This window comes from Epinephelus lanceolatus, chromosome 22 (assembly GCF_041903045.1).
Source record: "Epinephelus lanceolatus isolate andai-2023 chromosome 22, ASM4190304v1, whole genome shotgun sequence".
Taxonomy (NCBI): Eukaryota; Metazoa; Chordata; class Actinopteri; order Perciformes; family Serranidae; genus Epinephelus; species Epinephelus lanceolatus.
In genome coordinates, this window is record NC_135755.1 from 20,390,599 (window position 1) to 20,417,554 (window position 26,956).

General features: G+C 40.3%; 1 protein-coding gene across 3 annotated transcripts in view; it reads left to right on the forward strand.

Annotated features, from left to right (window-relative positions):
- The window catches only part of arhgap36 (Rho GTPase activating protein 36), a 116,172-nt gene that overhangs the window by 71,327 nt on the left and 17,889 nt on the right, over positions 1-26,956 (forward strand). For all 3 annotated transcript variants that reach the window (XM_033609772.2, XM_033609773.2, XM_033609774.2), the window contains exon 3: positions 14,092-14,160. In XM_033609772.2, the coding sequence (XP_033465663.1) occupies positions 14,092-14,160 (69 nt within the window). The remainder of the gene's footprint in view (positions 1-14,091; positions 14,161-26,956) is intronic.

Sequence of the window (26,956 nt, forward strand, 5' to 3'; positions counted from 1 at the left end):
TCCCGTAGCTCATCTGCTGTCATGGTTTCGATTCCCACTGGAATAAAAACATATATTTAACGTACTTTCTTAATTTACTTTTTGTCATTTTTCTCAAAACAGGAAATGGCAAATGTCATCTTAAATGGACACAGACTGACAACTTTTCAACTTTTCCCAAGTGGGATTATTGATGGCACCGCTGGTGCAAAGACAACTGGGTTGCTTTCTGTTTTCCACAGAGGCAACAACCACCAACAACACAGGATATGCTGTGGTTTGGTTTCCACAGTTACGTCAGTTGTTCCACTGTCCGCCTTTTTTGCCTCTGGAGATAGTCATTTCAAAAAACTTACATTGATACTCTTTGGTAACTGCAGATAGCTACTGGGGAGAACAAAAGCACTACCCCTGCTTTGGTTGTGCAATGGTTGATGTTCTTCCTTTGTGTCTTAAATCAAGCCTTCATTTTCCTGGCAGATCATACCCAGTGGCAGACAGGGTCGCATAGTGATAGTAAGGCTTAAGGCCAAGACACACACCAAACCAACATCAAACAACTAGCAGCAACAAAGGCCGACTTTTGCGTCTCCTCACTATGCCTGAATCTCAGCCAAAAAGTTGCACTAAACACACCTCAAAGACTACAGCCCATGGCAAACCAGCACGTACGTTCTTGCGGCTGTGTGAGCGGCAATAACCTCCATAGCAGCAGGCGACAGTAGTCTGTATTCGTCGTTAAAAAAGGGAAATCAGAAAATCATCATGACACTAGATTGTACACTAAATATAAAGAGTTTGTTTTGATCTCACGCCCTCTTGACTTTAGGCATTTGTTTACTTTCCTCACTTCTGTTTTTCTGTTCACAAACACTGAGTTGAATTGCCAATAGAAGTCATTTCATTCACTTATGGGCTCCTCCATCTGCTGGAAAAGAACCAAAAAGTGGTCATGAAGGCCAGTGATGCAGGCATACCGCAAAAACTAGGGAGACAGACACTCACTGATGGCCCAGCATTGACCGACAGTCAACAGTTGGCTTGGTTTGTCAGGGGCTTTATAGAGGACCAATCTAAATGCAGATGGTGTCATTATTCTATGGCCGTTATAGTGCAATCAACATTTACTTCCTAATGACGAGTGAAAGCAAAGGTGACCTGGAGTTTTCTTGAAAGCAAAGTTTTTGTTTACATTCAGTTGGTTTGTTTAAGTCGAAACCTGCATTACATCCATGTTTTGCAGTCTTGTAGTCTCCGTGTATAACCTGCATTTTCTTGGTGAATTACAGACACCTGTGGATGGAAACAGTGTTAAAGTTTTGGCAGGAATGTGTATGGCCTCAGAAAAATCAAACAAACAAACAAACAAACAGAAAAAAACCAGGGGCCTACTCATGAAAACACTGCTTATAATAAAATAAAAATAACTTTATTTATTTAGCACAATCCAAGCATAAAATGCAAAACAAAGTGTTGAACATAAAAGACAATCAAAACGTGTGATAAAAAAAAAAAAAAAAACTTTATTAATAATAAAATAAATAAATAAAGATAGAAAATACGAAAAAGAAATAATTCAGAAAATTATAGTGCTGCCAATAGTCAACAGCTTAACTTACCTTTAAACCTGCAATATTTTTCTGGCCCTTCTCACATTATCGCATTGTTTTTAAATTATTTGATTTGATTTGTGTTTCTATAAAATTATTTATTGATTATAGCCAAGTTATAATAGAAGTTCTATTGAATTTGAGTTGAGTTGATTCGTTTATTCCATGATTTTTGAAAATATTATGTGTAAAAGTGAAATTAAAACCACAGTAGATTTTCATTGTTATCATTTTTCTGTATATAACAGTTTTGCAACTTGTTTGCAGTAATACAAATTTAATTTGATCAATAATCTTTTGGCTAATGACTTTTTATTCACTGATTCAAACTGTAAGTCAGTCCAAAACTGCACATAAGATAATCTACTGATGCTTATAAAACTGCACAACTGCCCAGATTTAATGCCGATGTTCTGTTGTTTGTTTGTTTCTGTTTTATTTGTGTTATTTTGTGTTCACATCCTGATAATTATTTCCTCTGTTACTTTTGCTGCTTCAGCATCCTTATGTTCCCCACTGGGATCTTGTTCACTTACTCCTCTAAGTACCAGATCATCTGTCTAAATGTTACAAACAATAGTGGCACATTTACTCACAAATACCGAATTAATATGACTCAAAGTGTCAGGAGTCAGGGATGTTAAGCCTGTGTGAAAGTGTATGACTCATGTTGTGAGGACATTTATCTGTCTACACAGTCACATTATGGAGACATAAAGCAGGTCCTCACAATGTAAACCACTCTGGGTTTTAGGGTTACGACTTGGGTAAAGAAAGTCTCAAGGGGATACATTTAAGTAAATTAATTTCCCCTTAAGTGATGGAAACATGTTAGTGACTCAGAGCTGTTTACATCCTGTGAGACTCTGCTCACTTTTGGAAAGTTTTCCTATTTTCCTCCCTCGCTTTCGTCTTCTTTCTTTTGTCTTTAGGGTTAAATGTAGACTCCTTCCCGTCAGGTCAGGGTTCAGTTACACAGTGAGATTTGTGGGAAAGCAATTGTATATCACTTACCACTCACTGCTTTGTCTCGGCTCTCTATGGATTTCAGTGTCCATGATTGCACCCACAAAATCAGGGATTCAGATTCCCGCAAGAAAGTTGAAACTTAGAAAACAGACTTTCCAAATACCCCCACATATTCCACATGGAGCAATGTGGGATGTTTGGGATGATACCACATGTTCCTTAATGGAAAACAGCCCTGACCTCGAATCAGTTATTTGTAAACACAAGTGTTTACTTACCAAAGCAACACCTTCAACCCACGCCATAGTGGTCAGAGAGAGAGGATGTGGTGCTTGTAAAACACAAGAAAACAAGCAGTGCCGCATTCCTTGTTTCTATTGGAAGTGAAGATGTTTGGTAAGATTTGGGGGATTTAATTAATAAATAACAGCTTATTAAACTTAATTATTTTTCCAAGCACAATATGTAAATATGTAAATAGTGAACTTAATATTGCGCTGACATTGTGTTTATTTTTAGTGATATAAGTCAAAGTCCTGGTAAACACAGTTCCAGACAGCTCAAAAAAACATCACAATGCTCCATAAAATGCAAAATAACCAAACAACAATTACACCCATTAGGTCATTACATAAACAGACATAGAGAGTAATGGATTGGAGACCTGCTGGATGGTTCCATGACCTAATTCTGCAAAATTCCAGTATATTAACTTTTGACAGTTTATAATTTACTTGATATTGTTCCTTCAACACAAATTTCTCGTCCAGCTGAACACTCTCTCCAGCAAGCAAGCTTTTACTGACCTTAAAAGTCACTGCAGTTTATTTTTGCATATTAATAAAATATTTTAAACGCATTAATTTTTCAATATGTCACCACTCTTCTTTAAATAAATATTAGCTGAGGAACATTTTCAGGTGAGCTTGGAACATTGTAAGGAAAGTTGTTTTATTTTTATTTGTATTTAATTATTTTATTTAATTTTATTAATTAATTTTATTGTGTACTTTTTTTAAATTATTTTATTTATTTATTTTTACTTTTCTCTACTTGTATTTATTCGTGTCATGTGCTCCTCCAACATCTTAAATTCCCCTCTGGCGATCAATAAAAGATTATCTTATTTCATCTATACACTGCACAGTTCCACTAGATGCTAAAGTGTTAGCATGAGCAGTGCAGTGACATATCTATCGGAGACTATCAGACAACATCTCTGATACATAACCTGATGCATAGATTGCTGATGAATACCCCCCCTCCTCTAACTGCTGTACAGCTGATAACAGACTCCAGCATGTGATGCTCATAAGTATAAAGTCTGGTGCTGCCCAACAGATCAAGCTGGACTGATAACAGTGAAGGTGACTGTTACAACACAGTTACAGACACATAAATTATAACATTAGACATGACTGCAGGAGCAGTCTGAACCTACTGGTCTGGCTCACAGACAAAGCGCTCTGTGAGTAAGTGTGGGAATATGCGTCCTCAGTTTGTCCCCTGGGGTGGAATCTCTGCAGTCTACCCAGTCCTTCACGGTCTCTGCATCACCTCCTCCCGCCCTGCTCCCCTCCCTGTTTGTTCTGGTGTCCACTGGGCTTCTTCTGTTCACTTCTGTTTATTTGACTTTTTACATCTCTCACTGTATCTGTGACGTTCTCTTCTTTCTCAGCTCCTGCTTTTTGTTTATTATCTCACAGCTCCAACTACCACAGAACCTCTACAGTTTCTTTGTACAAGCACACTAGCTATCTCTATGCAGAGCCCTGTGTGCTGGTATGTGAGTGCAGTGGTGGTGTATACATACATTTACAATGGATGATGCCAATAGTGTTCCATTCTGTCTGAGTTTTGGTCGTCGCTATACGGCCCTAAGATAGACAGCAGGTTGTCAAACTGCCCCTGAGTCATCCTTAAATATGCCTGGAATCAGCCATCATAGATGTGAAGCTCCTGGACCAACTGGTGGTACTCCCCATGACCCACCCTCTTTTTTAGGGTCTCATGTACCCACACAGATCTCTGTTTCCCTGTTTACCCTCAACCAGAACTACAGCAAGTACCCTCTGCCTCAACATTTTAGGAACTAGATACTAATTACTAAAAAATGTTATTAATAAAAAATTAAAGCAGTAGAGTGGTTACACGGTAAACTAAGGGTGAGGATGTGATGGGGTGGTTGCCTGGCAACAATAAATAGGAATGTGGAATATATATTTTTTTAAAGGCAGTATGGTACCTGCAAAAGGCTTCCTATGTGATCATGTGCAGCTACTATCCAGTAAAAACGTTGCCTACATTTAAGGGCACTGTCTGCAGTGAGAATGCTTAACAGATTCTAGAGGTTAAGTACATGTCCGTACAGGTTACGCACCAGTTCTAAGGGTGCTATACTGAAAGTGTAAGTGTAGACTCCGCTACATCTCAGAGGGAAAATATAACTATTTTTCTTACTCCACTATGTTTTTCTGACAGCCTAAGTAACTTTACAAATTAAGATAAGAACACACATAAATTAAACTACCCAACAGTTAATACAAGTAGAGTTTAAATACTTAGTTTGTTACACAATTAGTCAAACAGACAAGAAGTTAATTGATAATTAATTGAGCTTGTAGAGCTCTGTAGAGAATGTGGACAATGTGTTAGGTGGAGAGCGAGCCCTTGCAAGTAATTCAGAATGCCATCTCCGAAAAGTGCATGTGTTCAAAAAAGAACTCGAATCAAAATAAAAATGGTGACAACTGCTATATATGCCCTTGAAACGGTGACCCATCTCTATCATGGTGTCTGTCTTTCTTTTTGTAAAATAGTTTGTTGCAATCTTTAACAAAATTGTATGTTTATTCCACATAAGCTATAAAAACTATAAATAAATGATGAAAATATTCAATGAAATTAATATTTTTTAATTCTATTTGGTATTTTTTGTCATAATACAAATTTGCAATGATGATTGTGGGGTGATATGTATATTGATGTCCAATGTCAAGTTTCAAATCATGTGATGATAGATACAGTTGCTAGTTTAGATGCAACTGCCATAACTCCCATATGCCACTGATGTTGAGTACTATTGTTTGGACAAAATTTTTTTTTGTAGTTGTCACTTTGGGCTTTGGGTAATTGTGATAGCATCTCTCACTACTTTCACAGTTCTTATATATATATATATATATATATATATATATATATATATATATATATATATATATATATATATATATATATATATATATATATATATATATATATATATACAGTACAGGCCAAAAGTTTGGACACACCTTCTCATTCAATGCGTTTTCTTTATTTTCATGACTATTTACATTGTAGATTCTCACTGAAGGCATCAAAACTATGAATGAACACATGTGGAGTTATGTACTTAACAAAAAAAGGTGAAATAACTGAAAACATGTTTTATATTCTAGTTTCTTCAAAATAGCCACCCTTTGCTCTGATTACTGCTTTGCACACTCTTGGCATTCTCTCCATGAGCTTCAAGAGGTAGTCACCTGAAATGGTTTTCCAACAGTCTTGAAGGAGTTCCCAGAGGTGTTTAGCACTTGTTGGCCCCTTTGCCTTCACTCTGCGGTCCAGCTCACCCCAAACCATCTCGATTGGGTTCAGGTCCGGTGACTGTGGAGGCCAGGTCATCTGCCGCAGCACTCCATCACTCTCCTTCTTGGTCAAATAGCCCTTACACAGCCTGGAGGTGTGTTTGGGGTCATTGTCCTGTTGAAAAATAAATGATGGTCCAACTAAACGCAAACCGGATGGGATGGCATGTCGCTGCAGGATGCTGTGGTAGCCATGCTGGTTCAGTGTGCCTTCAATTTTGAATAAATCCCCAACAGTGTCACCAGCAAAACACCCCCACACCATCACACCTCCTCCTCCATGCTTCACAGTGGGAACCAGGCATGTGGAATCCATCCGTTCACCTTTTCTGCGTCTCACAAAGACACGGCGGTTGGAACCAAAGATCTCAAATTTGGACTCATCAGACCAAAGCACAGATTTCCACTGGTCTAATGTCCATTCCTTGTGTTTCTTGGCCCAAACAAATCTCTTCTGCTTGTTGCCTCTCCTTAGCAGTGGTTTCCTAGCAGCTATTTGACCATGAAGGCCTGATTCGCGCAGTCTCCTCTTAACAGTTGTTCTAGAGATGGGTCTGCTGCTAGAACTCTGTGTGGCATTCATCTGGTCTCTGATCTGAGCTGCTCTTAACTTGCGATTTCTGAGGCTGGTGACTCGGATGAACTTATCCTCAGAAGCAGAGGTGACTCTTGGTCTTCCTTTCCTGGGTCGGTCCTCATGTGTGCCAGTTTCGTTGTAGCGCTTGATGGTTTTTGCGACTCCACTTGGGGACACATTTAAAGTTTTTGCAATTTTCCGGACTGACTGACCTTCATTTCTTAAAGTAAAGATGGCCACTCGTTTTTCTTTAGTTAGCTGATTGGTTCTTGCCATAATATGAATTTTAACAGTTGTCCAATAGGGCTGTCGGCTGTGTATTAACCTGACTTCTGCACAACACAACTGATGGTCCCAACCCCATTGATAAAGCAAGAAATTCCACTAATTAACCCTGATAAGGCACACCTGTGAAGTGGAAACCATTTCAGGTGACTACCTCTTGAAGCTCATGGAGAGAATGCCAAGAGTGTGCAAAGCAGTAATCAGAGCAAAGGGTGGCTATTTTGAAGAAACTAGAATATAAAACATGTTTTCAGTTATTTCACCTTTTTTTGTTAAGTACATAACTCCACATGTGTTCATTCATAGTTTTGATGCCTTCAGTGAGAATCTACAATGTAAATAGTCATGAAAATAAAGAAAACGCATTGAATGAGAAGGTGTGTCCAAACTTTTGGCCTGTACTGTGTATGTATATATATATATATATATATATATATATATATATATATATATATATATATATATATATATATATATATATATATATATATATATATATATATATATATATCACATTTTTCATGTCACTATATCACCATTTAGACTAATCTGGTGTTTGTAAAGTCTATAAACACAATGACTAAACAAACATTACTATTTCTGTGTGCACATTTTGTAATTAATAACATGGTTATCGTAGATTAGCTGGGCTAACCGTTAGCTGTTAGCCCTGTTAGTGGTGTCTGTAGTAACTCAGTAACTCAATATACGGTCCGTGAAAATAATATTTTTTTCCAGCGGATATCTTAGTTACAACATGATTGAGCTAGCAAAGCAGTTTTGTGTTGCTATGTGTGGTATTTATTCAGTTTTGGGAAATCACGATGTCTAGAAAGCATCAGTGGCTGCAGCTGACAGGGACAGCTAACAGCAGCAGCAAAGCTAACATCAGGACATCATCTGTTAAAAGCCTCCTGTTGTCGGATACGACATGAAACTACTCCAGTTAGCTCAATCATGTTGTAACTAAGACATCCACTGGAAAAAATTGTTTTTTTCACGTTGACGAGACAGCGTTTTGGGTGGAGCGGTTGCTATGGACGCAGAGCTTGCAGTTTCTGTAGGTACACATTTCCTGGGGACACCTGCATGTCTCGGCCCCGCCCCCTCAATTGTGATTGGCGAAAGTGCAGCATCGTTCAGATTCTACAATGTAAATTGCAGAATCTGTCTTGAGAGATTAGTAAAAGTGTGGTATTAGTACTTTCACCTAAGTAAAGGATCATCTCTCCTGCCGCTGGTTGTGTGCGTGTGTGGGTTTGTGTCTGTGCACCTCTGTATGTCCTTGTGCATGAGTGTGTTTGTTGGTTTCATTGGCACGCTTCAGTGAATTCTTTGTGAAACGTGTCAGTAGCTGCGGGACAGATTTGCTCTTATTTGGTGTTCTCGTGAGTTCCTTCTCACGGCCCGTTCTCTGAATCGCTGCTCGGCAGGGACTCCAAACCAACCAAATCTCTCCTTCCTCTGATCTTCTGTTTGTCTTTGACTTTGTCTCACTCGTCTCTAAAGCTCCACTTGTTCCAAGTAAAATAACTTTAGGAACAGTCATACAGAAGTCAATATGACCCTTCACACCTCCTCCATAACTCATTCAAACCCTCATACAGTCCCTCTGACCAGGACACACTTTAAAAGTTGGTAATTTAATGATAATAATCTTTATTTATAAAGCACTTTTCAAAACAGAGTTACAAAGTGCTTTACATGTCAGTAATAACTGATAAAAACACTTTAGTGTATAAAGACTGAGGAAATAAAGACAGTCTAAATGAGCTTCAAACTCAATTAAAGTCAGAAAAGACTTTCCGATAAAAATATGTTTTAAAAAGGATCTTAAAAGAGATTGACTCGGCCGACATGATTTCCTCTGGCAGACTGTTCCAGAGCCTCCTTTTCAGCCAGGCCTCTGGAACAGAGCTCTGCCAAAGCACCTTGAAGTACGTCCTGGTGTGTACGGCACTAAGAGGTCAGACATTTAGCCGGGAGAGAGACCATGAAGAGCCTCAAAAGTAACCAGTAAAATCTTCAAATCTATTCTAAAACATACATCTCTTGATTTTGGTTAAAAGCCTGGCAGCTGAATTTAAAGAAACAGTGACGAGCTAATGAGCTTTACCTCTTGCATAACAGCTGTACTTACTTATATCTTATATCTGTGTGTGCTGGAGGAAGTGTTCAGATCCTTTACTTATGTAAGAGTAGTAGATAGTTAGATAGATAGCTGGATCAATACTTTTATTAATCCTGAAGGAAATTAAGGCACCCAGTAGCTTAAATGATGAGTAAAACAGTTGCAAGTTAATTTTCTAATTAACAGACTAATAGTTTCAGTTGCACTTCTTTATTTCTATATGGTCTATGTGCAAAAATCATAAATTCTAAGTTTTCAAATAATTGTAGTGGAGTTAAAAGTATAATATTTCCCTCTGAAGTGTAGTGGAGTAAAAGTAGAAAGTGATTTTGAAATACTCAATTAAAGTAAGGCCATGGTTTTGGAAAAAGTTCCGCGTTTAGACAACAATGTTTTGATAACAATCACCGTGCACATGGATCCGCAAAAATGACCAAAAACGCTGCAGTATACATGCCAGGCCAGTAGTTAGCGGTGTGACGCTTACGCTTCCTTCTACAGAGCAGTGATGCATAAACAAACAAAATGGCAACTGCATGAACGTTTGTCTGGACGGACAACGAGTTGCTACAGTAAATCTACACTATGATGGGGAAGCAATGATAAATTCAACAGGGTGAGCAGTACAAACAGAGCTCGGGAGTCCGCCATTGTTGTTGTGATGGTCGACTTTCTCGCGCATGCCTAGTGACTGGAACCGTAATGCGCATGTGTGTGTCTCCGTTTTCAGAGGAACTGCATATTGCAAGTTGATGTGATAACGGAGACGGTGCCATTTCCAAAAAATTGCACTCTGGAACCCATTTCAAAAACACTGCGTTTTCAGGCACCCAAAACACCGCCGTCATGTAAACGATCGGCCAAAACGCAACTAAAGTTTACCGTTTTTGGTTGAAATCGTTGTCGTATAAACGGGACCTAAGAGTACCTCAAATTTGTACTTAAGTACATATACGGGGTGGCAGTAGCTCAGTCCACAGGGACTTTTTGGGAACCAGAGGGTTGCTGATTCAAGTCCCCGTCCGAACCATACATGGAGCATGGACTGGTAGCTGGTAGCCACAGCAAGGCACTGAACCCCCAGCTGCTCAGGGCACCTGCCCATTGCTCTGACATCTCTCCATTTAGGTCCTGTTTGTGCATGTGTGTATTTCTGACCTGTGTGTATATGACAACAAAGTTAAAAAGAATTTCCCCTCGGGGATTAATAAAGTATATCCTCTTCTTTCTTTCTCCTCTTGTGTAAATGTACTTAGTTGTCACCTCTGGCTGCTTTTACGTTGTGAACCGTGATGGATAGTTACGTTTTTTATGAGTGTGACTTTCTTTACGTCCTAACAGTCAGTCCTTTACCACCGATACAACCTTACTCAATTCATTCATCTCTGATTCCTCATAGGTTACAACGCTATACTTACTGTATCTGTGCTTAAAGAGAAGTAGGAAATCAGTCAATTTGTGACCTCGTATGCGATTGAAGTGATGCAGAGCTTTCAGCCAACATCAAATCATAACACAAGCTGCAGGAAAATATCTGACTCTATGACAGTATACTTGGAAGCCTGGTGTGTTTTCCCTCCTCGTTTGTCTTGCTCTGTCATCTTCACTCTCTGTGAATGCGCATTATGTAATCATACGCTGTGAGTGCATACATGTGCACACACACACTAAGGGATTAGCTGTAGCTGGAGGTGGCGTGTGTGTGATGGGAGGGGCAGAGCGCTTTGGAAATAAACTTTAATTTCCTGCAGTCATGGGAATTTGACCCTTTTATCCCGACATGCACACACACACACACACACACACACACACACATTGTTGTGGACAGAAATACTCTTTCTTTCCCCTGCTGTTTTAATTTGCTGGTTTGTCTCTTTGATTAAGGGGGAAATGAGCAAAGAATTTCCATCTTTAGTGTCCCAAATATTCTGGACAACACTATCTGCGATGCAGGGAACTCCGATCGTTCCTTAATAGGGAAAAGACCTGATGTTGAATTAGTAGTTTCTAAACACCAGCTTTAGTAACCCAAACAATGGCTTGTTCCACATAAACCCGGTCAGAGGAGGAGGATGTAGAACTTGTAAAACAGACCATAAAAACAGACACACAGAGAACTGCTGCTGCAACATATGCCCTCTCATATACACAACCGTAGCCACAACGTGGATTTATAGCTGATGTTTCAGTATTTTCTTCTGTTAAACCCAACTGTTGCTCCAACTACTGCCAGTGTTTGGCTGGTAGTCCACAGGAATTAAAAAAAAAAACACCAAACGAAAAGGATTATGAATGTAAAAATGTCAGCAATGATGGTTTTCTGACAGTAAGTAGAATCTCTAGCAGGGAAATTCTTTGTCGACACTTTGCATGTCACCAGTCAAGTAATCTGATTTAGAACTTAGATGCATAGAGCAGTGAGTCACCAGATTTTATCACTGACTGACACTGACTAACAACCACAGGCCACAGACTGCAAACACTGCAACATGCTGGGCACAGCATTTGCCTTGTATCTTTGCACAGGGGCTCAGTGGTAAGGGTTAGGTAACAAAACTACTTGGCTACAAAAAGATCATGGTTTATAGAAGTCACGTTAGTCAACTCACGTGACTAACAACTAAAGTCCTGTACTACCCGCCTCCAAGCACACCTTCCAACCAAGTCTCACTCCAAAGTCGTCCAATACCAGTGCTTGAGCTGTGACTTCCAGCATCAGACACCAACAAAAAAGGCCGTCCTTGCATGTCGGCATGATACACGGCCAGTTGCTGATATTGTGTAACAGCGCCCGGTGCCGTCAAGGAGAAACATGGTAGGCCAACAGTTAAGGGAGCAAAAGTCTGAGTGGGGTGAGCCCAGCAACCATCAACTTTCACCCAGGAGGCCGCTGTTTCCTTTCTGTATGGATGTAAAGCCAAGCGCTGTTCATTTTTATTCTAAACCCAACCAAGTGTGTTTGTTGTTGAAGGAAGTTGTACCGACGTAGTGCATTTATTTTGAAAGAGACTATGCAAACTGTACATTTCCTGTGAAAACTGAAGTTTATTTTGAAAACACGCAATAGATGTAACAGGCTAAAGTTGGCACAGTGTCCCAGAACGTCAACAGCCAATGCACCCAGGGTACCTTGCTCGTCATATGTTGACATGGCAAGTCCGTAACCGTACATCGATATGTGACGAGGTCAGAATGAGAATGTGTTGGACTTAAGTGTTCATAATACTTCGTCCCCTCGGCTGCCTCACTTTGTTGCTGAAGAATCACCAAAGACTTTTTATTTTCTTCTTTATAACAGTATTTTGCCCAATTAAAAAAAAGAATGTAAGTGAAGTCAACTGAGAAGCTTTTCCAGAGCTTTAAACCACATTTCATGGTCTGCCTGAGCAGATGACCTTTGCTTAGTTGTCACAGAGATAACTCGGTTGTCCATACTTAAGTCACCTGATGAGAATGAATATCCGTGACAACTAAGTAAACTCTCTCCACAGAGGAACACTGTAAGATGTGATTGAAAGCCCAAGAACATTAAGTGAGTGGTCTTTCTGATATTTCATGTCTCCACCTTGGTTATAACCGTGGCTGGAGGTATTATAATATATATTTTGTCTCTGGGTGCATTCATCCCATTTTCATTAATAAATTTCCTCAGCTTTGGCACAAACGTCCACTTGAACTTAAGGATGATCTAAGCAGAACTTTGTGGTCAGAGTTCAAGGTCACCTTAAAATCGTGCTGATTTTTTTTTTTTTTTTTAAAGATATTTTTAGCGCATTTTGCCTTTATTGGACAGGACAGGTAAGCGTGAAGGGGAAAGAGAGAGAGAGGGGGGATGACATGCAGCAAAGGGCCACGGGCTGGATTCGAACCCGGGCCGCTGCGGCAACAGCCTTGTACATGGGGCGCCTGCTCTACCACTAAGCCACTGATGCCCCCATGTTTTAGAATTTGTAGCTTCTTTGCAGCAACATCGATATTTGAAGCATTGTCAACTGTCATGGCTACATATGAGTCTGTACAGACATAGATGTAAACTGTAACTGCAACTTGACTTTACTTTTCTCTCTACATTTCTACACTAGACGGACAACCAACTAAGCTCACATTCACACCTACAGGCAATTGAGAGTTGCCAATTAACCTAACGTACATGTCTTTAGATTGTGGGAGGAAGCCAGAGTACCCAAAGAGAACCCACGCTGACACGTGGAAAACATGCAGACTAGACACAGAAGGGCCCAGAACCCTCTTGCTGTGAAGCAATAGTGCTATCCCTGTATTTAAAAATCATTTTGACATAATTTTGACTGCAAAAGGGAGATTTCAATTAGATATTTAAATGTTTAGAAGGTGGATTTTCCCTTTATTACCATGCCATTAAATATAGTTTTGACCTGACTAACTACCACGTAATTACCTCTCCCTTTAGATTTTTTTCACACAGAGAAAACACACGTACACTCACACCATTTCCCTTGTCTTTCATGTCTGGGGCCGTGCAGCCCTCAGGCAAAAGGGGCTATTCAAACAAACAACAAGGTCTGGTTTATTGAAATGGTTCACTCTGTTCTAAGAGCTGAGGGAGAGGTACAAGCACACAGGACAGAAAGATAAAGCGAAAGGGGAGAAGGTCATAATGAGGGTGGTGTTTGAATTTGAAAAAAAAAGAAGTTGATTTAGGATCAATAAAAGCAGAATGTGGTTTAGTTTATGTATAGATAAATGTTTGTTTAGCGGTCCTTCATCTCAATAAGTGGCACTGAAATACACTCTCATACACACACACTTTCATAACAAAAATAAATGAAAGACACCACAGGACAAACAGCACACAGTCTTCATTGTTCGACATTCTTGAGCACCACTTATTTTATTCACGGTGACTTTTTCTTTTTTTTTTCTCTCTCACAGAAATACGCAAACGGAGAAAATCTCTACGCAGGAAGTTTGACTCCTTTTCAAAGGAAAAGAGGGAGCGAGGTAAGTTCATCACACAAACACGGTCATGTGTGGTTGAACATAAAACCATTTCTGGCCACAGTTTGTCTCCTTTGATAATCTGTTTCTTCATGAAGTCCCTGCATGACCCGACACCCTCAGACTTTGTGTTTGCTGCAGTAAATATTACCATCAAACACAATGTCTTTCGAACCGTATCACCACCACTGACGTCCAGTGGCTTTTACCACTAATGCTCTTACATACTTGAAATACTGTTTATATGGGCCTACAGGCTGACTCATGCAGCGTTCAGTGAGTCAAGCTTTGTGTTTCATTGTCCCTGCGTCTTTCCTGCATTGTTACGACATAAACTGATTTAATGACTAATTACAAACTCCCTCGACAGTCATGTTTTGTCACCCTGAAGTGCAAAAACAAACCTCCGCAGTGAAGTGTTCTTACGCACTCTGATTACTGGAAATAACCAGCGTTGAAGTAATATTTCATTCATGACATTTCCGTTGATCAAAATGGATTTTCATAGTTCCTTTTTTTTAAATCCCATTAATGCATATTTTAACTATCTTGAAATAGCCCATTTATTACTAGAGTCTGATTACCCAGTGAGTTTTGATTAGTTATAATCTCTCTGGACATTCTCAGTTTTGCTCTAGTTTTTCCAGCATGGTTGGATTACTTACCAAGTAAAGGAGGTAAATGCTTTTTAGGCCAAGACCTACAAGCTTAGGTGTAGGTTATGGGGGGCAAAACAGAGGACCCCCTCAATTTTTAATAAATGCATTTGTTCTCCCAGTAAAAACATGAAAGTAGCAGAGGACTTTTGTTTTGAAGACATTTTAAACCATAGATTAATGGCGAAAAAGCACAAACTGGTGCATAGCATAATACCCCCACATCACCCGTTTTATATGTGTGCCCAGCAGTGTTGAAACAAAAACTACATTCTTATCTACAAGGGTCCCTGAAGGCCTCAGGGTCACTGTGTCACTTGGTTTTGTGGTTATCTGATTAATCTCAAATTTGTTTTGGAACCAAAGTACAAGTTCCACTGATACTTCACATACAAGAGATAAAAACATCAGGGGGTATTCTGCATTAATATTCAGGTCCTGTATTGCCGTTTTAATTCAATTCAATTCAATTCAATGGAATTCTATTTATAAAGTCGAATATCACAAATCACAATTTATCCCAGAGGGCTTTACAACATACGACATCCTTCTGTCCTTGGACACTCACAGCAGATAAGGAAACCCCCCCCCCCCCCCTTTATTGAGCTGACATATGGTATGTTTAACTAGATATGCCTATGTTTTCCTTTCAGGGGTCACGTTTTGTAATGACACTTTAAACTGTATTTCTATTTTTACTTGTTTTGAAAGACTTTTATGCAAAACTGAAACATAATCTTGCACAATCTAGATTTCCATAAGTTATACAGCTCTGTGTCATGTGTTGCTGATGGTGAAGCTGTATTCATACTCGTGCCTTTGGGCTGTAGGCAGCGGTGCCATGTGGCTAAATATATTTACTAAACAACTGCACCTGAGTACAATTTTGAGGCACTTCCATTTTCTGCTACCTTGTAGTTCTACTAAAGTGATGTACACATTAATGCATCAATAATTATAGTCAAGTTAGGCTTTCGATTTACTGGTCCACCCACGTCCCAACCCTCACCTATGGTCATGAGTTCTGCGTAATGACAGAAAGAATGAGGTCGCAGATACAAGCGGCCAAAATGAGTTTCCTCTGTTGGGTGGCTGGGCTCAGCCTTAGAGATAGGGCAAGGAGCTTGGACATCCAGAGGGAGCTCGGAGTAGAGCCACTGCTCCTTTATGTTGAAAGGGGTCAGTTGAGGTGATTCAGGCATCTGATCAGGATGCCTCCTGGGCGCCTCCTGCTGGAGGTGTTCCAGGCACGTCCCACTGGTAGGAGGCCCCGGGGCAGACCCAGAACACGCTGGAGGGATTACATATCTCATCTGGTCTGGTGACGCCTTGGGGTCCCCCAGGAGGAGCTGGAAAGCGTTGCTGGGGAGAGGGATGTCTGGAATACTTGCCAAGCCTGCTGCCCCCTCGACATGGCTTCGGATAAGCAGTTGAAAATGGATGGATGTAAAAAATTGTAATCCAGTAATGTAATACTTAATATTCTAAACTGGGTCATTTTACATCCTGAGTACTTTGTTACTTGAAGTATATCCAATGCTAATACTTTCCTACTTGGGTAAGAGTTTGAATGCACAACTTTTACTTAGTATTTTTACACTGTAGTGGTGCTACTCTCACTAAAGTAAAAGATCTGAATACTTCCACCATTGGCTGCAGGTTAGGTCTTAATATATAGAACATATTCTCATGTATAGAGGGCTGACAAAAGTATGATGACTCATTATTACCAAATTTGTAACAGTTCTTTGCTGTATATAAACACAAAGGCATCCTCATGCTCTATTTATATTCAGCAGTGAAGCAATAACTTATTGCTGTAATTTCCTTTTGTTGCTGTCATCCACTCATGGTGCCTTCACAGATAGGCAAGGTACCCATGATGCCATGGGTATTAACACATCCCCATACTATCACATACCATTGCAGATGTTGGCTTTAGAACTTTGCACTAGTAAAGGCCCATTTATGCTCAACATTAAATACAGATCCGGATACGGACAGAGCCTTCTGTCCATCCTCCGCGTTCATTTCATCCGTATTTCTGCACGTTTCCATAAAGCTTACAGATACGGGCCAAATGGAGACGTACCACCGGAAACCGTGGGGGCAGTGTTGCTGTCACTACCCGATAGGTAGCTCTAGTGGGACACGAAGAAGAAATAACAATGTCATCGATCAATGCCAACGTAAAGGACGCATGGAAGTATGTGGGCAGTGACGGTAACATCTTTTGAAACAGACGTATGCATTTTCGTACGTAAAGGGAGGATAAATGGGCCTTTACAATCTGGGTGGTCCTTTTCCTCTTTAGCCCAGACGACACGACGTCCATGATTTCTAAAAACAATTTGAAATGTAGACTCATCAGACCACAGCGCACTTTGTGTCAGTCCATCTCAAATGAGTTTAGGCCAAGAAGTTCTGGATGTTGTCTATATATGGCTTTCACTTTGCATGGCAGAGTCTTAATTTGCATTTGTAGATGCAGTGACAAACCGTGTTTACCGACAATGGATTTCCAAAGTCTTCCCGAGCCCTGTCGTACTATCCTTCATACAATCATGTCAGATTTTAATGCAGTGCTGCCTGAGGGGTCAAACGGCATTCAGTATTGGTTTTCAGTCTTGCCCCTGATGTGCAGAGTTTACAACAGAATCTCTGAATCTGTTGATGATCGTATGGATTGTCTTAGATGGTGAAATACCTAAATTCATTGAGATACTTTCTTAAACTGTTGGTGTTTGCCCACAGTTTTTCACAAAATGACCATCCTTGTTTGGGATCAACTGAGCCTTTTTGCAGATGCCCCTTTCATACTCAGTCATGGGTGTAGTTATTGGGGCAGCTGTAGCTCAGTCCACAGGGACTTGGTTTGGGAACCAGAGGGTCGCCAGCTCAAGTTCACGTCCAGACCAAATATGGAGTGTGGACTGGTAGCTGGAGAGTCTCCAGTTCACCTCCAGGGCACTGCTGAGGTGCCCCCGAGCAAGGCACCAAACCCCGCACTGCGCTGACATGTCTGCATTTAATGCATGTAGAGATTCTGTTTGTGCAAGAGAGTATTTTGGGCCTGTGTTTATATGACAACAGAGTGAAACTACTTGAATTTGCCTTCAGGGATTAATAAAGTATATCCTCTTCTTCTTTTTCTTCTGATACTTTAATCTGTTACCAGTTAACTTCATTCCAGAATTCCCAAGCTTTCCAAGTCTTTTGGTTGCCCCTGTCCCAACCTTTATGCATCAAAATAAAGTGTTGGTCTCCATTAAATGAGCTCATAGTGTTGGTAATAGGACAGGTATACAGGCCTCTAGTCCCTTCAACTGTTTTTAGTTTGCCTCTATCTTTACATTTCATCTCTTTTCTCTGCTTTCTTTACCTCCCTCCTCGTCTTCCTCCTCTCTCTCACTGTAAGCCTCATCTGCCAATGTGACCCCAACCTCTCATAAAGAGATGTTCTCTATTCTCAGGTGATTATCACAGCACTGCAAGATACAAGCCAAAACACACACACACACACACACACACATTCCCAGGCTGTCTGTGCAGGTCTTTAAATCCTGCCTCCAGCCTCTTACACACAGGGACTTAGCTGAAGCTAACCCTGCTAATCAAAACACAGAACATTGGGACCTGGCAGCGCTCCGTCTGGCTCTGCTCCCCCTACTACCGAAGGCATGACTGTGTGGCCTTCAGGGGTCAGCAGGTGGCAGATTACATATAACAGGATTATTATTAAGAAGTAACAGTGGAGTTACTGTGTGAGAAATAATAATAAGTCAAACTGTTTTCATGTAATTTGCTGATGTGAATAACGGAAATGCCACGGTTTTTTGGCTTTTCCTCGATTTGATGCAGATTGCAGGTTCAGCCGTGCCAGCATTCCTCTGGTGCAGAAAATCACAGAGGATAATGGAAGAGAGCAAATATGAGGAGAGAGGGTTACAAATGGATGAAGGCAGATGCAATAAGCACTTCTGCATTTTCTTTATAGTCTGGTTAGATTTCTACCTTCTCCTGTTGACGTTCAACTGGACCAACAAAATTAATGCTGCCCTCAAGTTACGTAATAAACAGTGGTATTTATGACAAGGGAATAACTGTAATACACAAACAAGATTATCTGCAGTATCAAGTCCCAAACTTATGATGATTTGGGATGTCAGTGAACAAATTCTTGGCGTATCCATTTGCAGGCCTGGAACTGACCCAACACTAAGTCCTGCCCTGGCCAATCATAAAGTAGCTTCAGGCCAGCTCAGACCAGGGTCCGACAACAACACAGCTGTGCACCATTGACTCTAATGCAGTCATTTCAGATTTCCTTCATTTCCAGGCTGGTTTTGTGGATTTGGAGCTAAATGTTGTGCCTGGGGCACGTCGTGTATTAATGATACTCGTTACCTGGAGAGGTTGAATCGAACGCAACTGGACTTAGTTTTGTCTTAGAAGATGTTTCACCTCTTATCCAAGAGACTGCATCACCATGCTTGTCTGACTAGGCTGGACTTAAATTGCTCAAATCAGTGTGTAAGCTGTGTGTAGCAGCATAGATGCAAAGCTTTAGTGTTGGTTAATGGAGATAAAATAAGTGCCAAATGTTTATTTGGACTGCCTGGTGTTACGGGCTTGTTTGAAACAAACTAGGTCCCACTATGTGTCATCCAAAAGGAAAACTGTTTATACTTGTGTCAGGTAAAAGCCTGCCATCCTGATGCTTTGTGTGTCAGTGTGTCTTCTTGAAGTGTTGAGTCCTGCAAATGGGGATCGGGAGAGACTTTGAGACGTTGGTGGTGTTGACCTCAGCTGTACTCTCAAGTGACAGGAGTCAAAATTTGTGCCAAAAAAAGAGTTGGATAGAGAAGTTTTAAATACTGCTTACATTTTCACCTGGCTAATTGCTGTGTGAATTTGGCTTATATTGATGTGAGTCTGTTTCAGAGGCTGTTACACCATCTCATTGTTCTTTCCAAGTCACTCCACCTCCAGTATTTGTGTTTCTCTGCGCTGCTTTGACCTTCATTCTCCTTTTTCAGACATTATTTTTAGGCAGAGGTTAAATAGAAGTTACTAAGCTTCTGTGTTGTTACATGTGTTTCACTGGGGTTTACACAAAGGACATCCTGTGTTAAATAAACACAGCTTTTTAAGTTCTCTTAGCTCAGTGCCCCGGAGGACCAATATTATGATCCAGCTGCTGGCGTGTTGACGGAGAAATAGTAGCGCGTACTGAGCAGCATCTAAATATATCTCCTTCAGTCTTCCAGGAACAGACGATAACCTGAGAACCAGAAATACTAAAGAAGGAAAGCAGTGAAATTCTTGAACAATTCGGCTTTGAGCAGTCAGATACACACAGCAGTCTTCCTTACTGAGTTCTAGTGTTTGTTTTACTTTTAACCCAGGACATGTCCAGAGGGGTCTCATCAGTGAAATGCCAACTGCAGTAATCAGGCCTACTAGGACCAGGATTTTAGACACACAGACGTCACAAGTCCAAATCCCCCTATGATGCACCATCTATACAGAAACCTGTAGTACAAAGGAAGTAAAATATTATCAGATGAGACAATAAATATGACTGGTTATATCATTATATAACACTGTTATCTATTTAATTAAAAATGCAGTGTAAAAACAAACAGGACAGCCTACAAGACGGAATCATGGCTGGCACGGGTGTGACGTTTTGATGACGTTTTATGTGTGCTACCCACCGCGGAAGATTTAAAAAGTAGCTGTTAGCAGTTAGCGGCTTACTCACAGAAGAAGAACAACAGCCTCTGCAAATTGGAAAAGCAGTTGAGCTTATAGGACTTGTTGTTACAGTCTCTAAGAATAATCAGCACTTGTCTGGTGTCTAGTGTCTTGAGTGGGAGAGGGGGAATCATTTCTTTGGGGTCATCAGGTGGGCACCCTCCTTCATTGGTGTTTCGCTGAAAGGGCTCAGCAATGACACCTGATGTCCCAGGTGTGCCCCCCTTCGCTTCTACCCCTCATGTTGGACATCTTGCAGACCAGGTGGAGTCCTTCCTCTTCTTCCAAAGCCAGTTGCTGCTTCGCTCCATAGCCTCTGATAGCAACTTGATGGCTTGTCAGAAGGCCTGTCCTCGAACCTCCACTCTCTTCAGAAGCCTGGTTGATGATGGCTACAAATCCTCTACACAACCTCTACAGGGAGCACCTGGGTACACCAGCCATGTTGTTCTGCCTCAGCTGCTAGGTCTGTGTACTTCAGGCTTTTGCATTCATAAGCTTCCCCCAACTGCAGCCTCCCATGGGATGAGATTTGAGAGCTCCTTATCCTCCGAGATCAGCCTCCATATAACAGGGACAGTAAATGAATGTGATTGACATGTTGGTGTCATTGTTACTGTTGATAAAGCACTGCTGACAGGTATGTTTTATGTCCCATTAGAGGCAGATGCTGTTGTCTTCCAAGATTTTTAGCATAGAGATCTAAAAGTACTGACTCAGAAAATACGTATTTTTTGTTTTCTTGCTCACCATTTTCATAGGACACAACAAAAATGAAAATAACAATTCATATTAAAATAAAATTGATTCATTTGATATGATAAATAGATATCAATAGATATAGATTGATCTGTGGAGACGTACCTCCAGTATAGTTCCAGAGATTTGTAGAATCAATGCCAAGGTACACTGAGCCTGTTCTAGCAGCATGTGGTGGCCCATCACCTTACTGAGACACTTTATGTAGGTTTCTCCTTTATTTTGTCACCTGTCTGTAGATAAATGTGTGCATACTGTGTAGAAAATGTAGTAGACTTATCAGTTAAAGCATCAAGTTTGAGATACATGATGTTGTCAGCCAGATATTTTCAAATATATACAATCATATGTTGATGCACACATATATATCACTAAAATCGCCAGTCTAGTTTGACCCAGTTTCCAAAAGTAAATGTCATTTGGTTTACCAATAACAATCAAAATCAACCCTGGAACAGCTACTAAGTGTAAATTGTGTGTAATTGTACAATCTAATCGTCACCTTTCTTATAACTCTGAAGCAGTAAAGCACCAGACCTCTCAGTTGTCTAAACATTCCATTACCTTGGCTGCCTGATTCTGTAAAGAGCTGTCCAAGACTTCCAAACTGCCACAGCCAACCATTAAATCCTCAACTGTTTAGTTTAAACAAGCAAACACCTCCAGCATCAAGCGGCTAACACTGCCGTAGCTGGCATCGGATGGCAGAAAACTGGCCAAATGTCAGGAGGCAGCGGCACAGAGTGGTCAGCTTGGCTGTTCCTGTCGACAGACGTCAGGACTGAGGAATAAGCATGAGCTTACTGATCAAATGAGGCCATTAGAGTGTTCTGTTTAAGACACATTAACGGATGACATCTTCTTCAATGGATGGGGCCAGTTCTTGTTGGCAGGGGACATTGTGTTTGTTTGAAACCAGGTTACATGAGGTGAGGTGTACAGAAGAAAATCTTTCAACCAGTTCAAGAGAAAGTGTCTGTCCTGCTGTGGTGTACTCCAGGAACAGTTCTTCCACATGGTACTGTGTTGCCTCTAGGTAACAAATCCACTTTTGGCCGTTTGCACACAAATAATACATCCTCAATTATGTTGCAATACTTTAAAAAAGAGGCAGGACCTTAAGGAAGCCATTAGCAGTGTTTATATTATAACATGACTCTCTGGAGACCATGTTGAGTCCCTCACATGGTTCAGCCCCATCATCTCTCTCCACAAAAGTGGTCTGAAAACATCTTTTTCTTTTTCTTTTACAATATGGAAATGGATTCACGATAATAGATGAGTAAAGTTTAATTTTTAATTGTTTAATGAACTTTATTTGATAATTAAGTAATAGAAAATTGCTGAAATGCAAATGTTGCCTTGAAGCAACACCATGACATTTTTTGTAGGGATGTCCCGATCCGATCCTTGATCGATCCTTTATTCTGAGCAACACAGCCACACCTAATGATGTAACCTCGCCTACCACAGCCCTATGGCAACTCTGGAGGGACAATTTGTTTACAAATCAGAATTTGTTTATATTTTGTGCCACTGAACCACCGATAAGCTTTTTGGATACTATTTAAATAAAACAACAAACCTTATGGGACAACTTGGATGCATTCTTTTTTATTATTTTTTAATGCTTTGCAAAGTATTGGATCGGACTCGTTATCAGACTCAGTTTCGAAATAAAGGACTCAGTATCGGATGGGATGCAAAAAAAATGTGATTGGGACATCCCTAATTTTTTGTATTGTTTATATAGGTTTATATACTGTTCAAATGCATAATAGCCATTATCATTTTCTTTTTGTCTCCTAAATACAATTCAGAATATTAGCTGCAATAAAGTTCAGACTCTGAGACTATTGACACAGACCAGAACTAAATTGTTGATGTTAAGTTTGCTAAGATATGCTTACACTCTTTAAGGGATTCCTATAGGAATTGCAAATGGAATGAATTTTTAAAACTAATAGGGTTTTCACTATTTATATGAGTATAGTACTACATTTTCTTAAAATGTTAAACAATAACCCTATTTTCTCTCATTTCTTACTATTATGGTACTGTGTTGCTTCAGGATAACATATCCAAAAGTGTACCTTCTGAAAAAAATTTGTTGAAAATTTTTATAATTGTTTACTTTTTTTTTTTAACCAACTGGCATCATAATGCATAACATAAAAAGTTAATACACAGCAAACAAGGGGATTACTGTTACTAAATATATGCATTCAAAATAAGGTGGAAAAATAGCCACAGATCTTTTATTTAATTAAAAGTAGAATTACTACAGTGTAGAAATACTGTGTTACAGGTAAAAGTCCTACATTCAAAATCCTACTTGAGTAAAACTACACAAGCAACAGAATTTACTCCAAAAGTAGTACCAAAAGTAGAAGTACCCATTGTATAGAATGTCATATTTCCAAATAATATATTATGGGATTATAATTATTGATGCCTTAATGTGTTCATTACCCGAATGCTGCAACTAATAAAGGTGGGGCTAATTTTGATTACTTTATACATCTGGGCAGCTTGTTTTACACTTGAGGGAGATGAAAAAGTTGGTGTATTGATAAAAGGTAAATGCAGCTGTGATAGAAACAGATTCAGCAAATAAATGAGGATGTGTAGTCACTGCAGAGGCCACTGTGAGCTCTCTTTGTCATCTCTGGAGGCTTTTAACATGCTTATGCACACAGGGCTTTTACCAGAACTCGTCCAAGAGTACAGTGCTTTAATAATATTTGTTCATAACTCTTTACTTCCATTTCCCATTTTTGCATTATTGTACATCCATTGTTTTTTCTTCATTTGAGTTTTGACTGGTGCTCTTTTAATTAAATTATCTCATTGCACCCTCTCCTTCTGTGGTGGTATCATGACTGGAGAATTAGCACCACCATATCTCAATGAACCAACGGCCAGTATTCATATAAAAGTAGCGCATAAATTTGCCTTATCTTTTGCAAATTTTCAGAAAAAATTGGCTGAACACTACAACTGTATAGAAACCCAACTGGTGATTCTGGTGCCATAAGTCCCTGCTTTGGAGATAGTATTTTCCGGTGCACTTCATGGCAAAGTAAGCCATTGGAAACATAGCTCACTAGTCAAAAACAAACTTAATGCTAGTGCTAACTGGCAGTTTGCCAACAATGCACCTGAGGAGCTTATCTGTGAGCACAGCGCCTAACGGAGACACACGTGGAGGAGGAATGGATGGTTGGATCAAGCCTCAAGCAGCAGAAATTGCAGAGGAAGAATTAAACTGAAAACTTAGGTAGAAATTTGGTCACTCCCAAATTTGCCTTTTGCCTCATGGAAAACAAGACATCATGATTTAATTAAATTCGGTGCTAAAATGTCCAAAATTCCGCTTTATTGTTTAAGGTAAAAGGCCCTTTTCCACTGGACTACACAGTATATATACATCTGGATTATAAAAACACAACAGCCTTGACAGGGTATCACAGGGTGTCTATGATGATCATTCTTTAATTATGTTGCTGTGTAAGTGCTGAACACAACCTGAGAGTTATTTCAAGCTGAGTCAATCCCATGCCTTCAGGCTTAACGTGGCACCCTGCCTGTCCACCCTAGCTGTCTGACCTGCTTGGGACATTTCTCACCGGGCGTGACCACGCACGTGTGGGTGTGATCGTTGTCCACGTGTCTTCATTCAAACAATCTTGCACGACTCTGTGAATGTGAGTGTTTCAAGTTTAGATGCAACCTGATTAATCTGTTCTGTGTTTCCTGTTTCATGCATGTGAATGGCTCATGCAGAGGGAGCTTGAAGCTTCACTGGCCTTTCAGTTTGTTCTGGCGTATTTTAGGTGCTGCAGAGTGGAACAGTCACTTTACACTCAGCGTTGGCAGGATGTGTGAGTCAGTGGACAGAGTGTCCTTCATCTAGACAATCAGGGTTAAGGACCAAACTGGGAAACATCCACTTGAAATGAAATGTCATTTATTCTTTAGCTGACCTCCCTCAAGGCAACAGCAGGGCCATGTTTGTTTTGCTGTTCCTGAAAAGCTGGGCACAGTCTATGGTCTATCACTCACTTATTAGGTACGCCTTGGTAGTACCGGGTTGGACCCCCTTTTTAATTCTTGGTGTCATAGATTCAACAAGGTGCTGGAAACATTCCTCAGAGATTTTGGTCCACATTGACATGATAGCATCACACCATGTTGTTCACACCAAATTCTGACCCTGCCATCTGAATGTCGCAGCAGGAATCCAGACTCATCAGACCAGGCAACGTTTTTCCAATCTTCTATTGTCCAGTTTTGGTGAGCCTGTGTGAATTATAGCCTCAGTTTCCTGTTGTTAGCTGACAGGAGTGGCACCTGGTGTGGTCTTCTGCTGCTGTAGCCCATCTGCTTCAAGGTTCAACGTGTTGTTGGTTCAGAGATGGCCTTCTGCAGACCTTGATTGTAACCAGTGGTTATTTGAGTTACTGTTGCCTTTCTATCATCTTGAACCAGTCTGGCCATTCTCCTCTGACCTCTGGCATCAACAAGGCATTTTCACCCAGAGAACTGCTGCTCACTGGATATTTTCTCTTTTTCGGACCATCCTCTGTAAACCCTAGAGATGATTGTCTGTAAAAAAATTCCTGTAGATCAGTAGTTTCTGACAGACCAGCCCGTCTGGCACCAACAACCATGCCACGTTCAAAGTCACTTAAATCACCTTTCTTCCCCATTCTGATGATCATTTTGAACTTCAGCAGGTCGTCTTGACTATGTCTACATGCCTAAATGCATTGAGTTGCTGCCACATGATTGGCTGAATAGCTTTTTGCATGACCAAGCAGTTGAACAGGTGTACCTAATAAAGTGGTCTGTGAGTATATGTGACAAAGTCTGAGGTCCTGGGTGTGGCTTGCCCTAACCATACCGTAATCATTGTTTATTTGGCATAGCTACATTCTTTCCCCAACATTTACCGTACTGTAGTCACCATTCAATTAAATAAGTTGTCACTGAATGCTAAAACAAATCTGTGGTTTTGCAGAATTGTCCAGTATCAGTGTTCTGTCTGGCATTAGGGTCTCATAATAATTTCAAAATATTTTTTCTTTACCTCCATAAATTTGCCATAAAAAGTCAGAATTCTGTAATTTTATTTGGTCTAATTTCTCAGTTAGACCTAGTCAGCAGTGCGTGCACTTTTGCAGATGATAGATTGTTTTCTTTCGCAGAAAAACATCCAAATGCCCCGTAGATACACACACACACACACACACACACATAAACTGTATATTTGCTATTATATCAGATCCACTATCTTGATTTGAAATATTGCTTTGTCACCCTTTAATCCAACACATTGTTTTTGTTGTGGGTCCTAATGCTCTGAATTCACCTCTCTAACTGGATTTGGTGCCAGATCAGAGTGTGCACTCAACTGTTGTGGTCATGTGATGTAACAGAGCAAAGGATTTGCAGTTTTAGCAGTCGAGCTGCTGACCATCCCCTCTTCTCATTTCTCCGTTTGTCCAACCTCACTTCCTTTTGCCTCCTCTCCTTGCATCTCAGTCATGCGAGCGGAGGATGCAAAAAAAAAAAAAACATGAGGATCTGCATCATCCTGTTTTACATGTCCAGGTTACCAA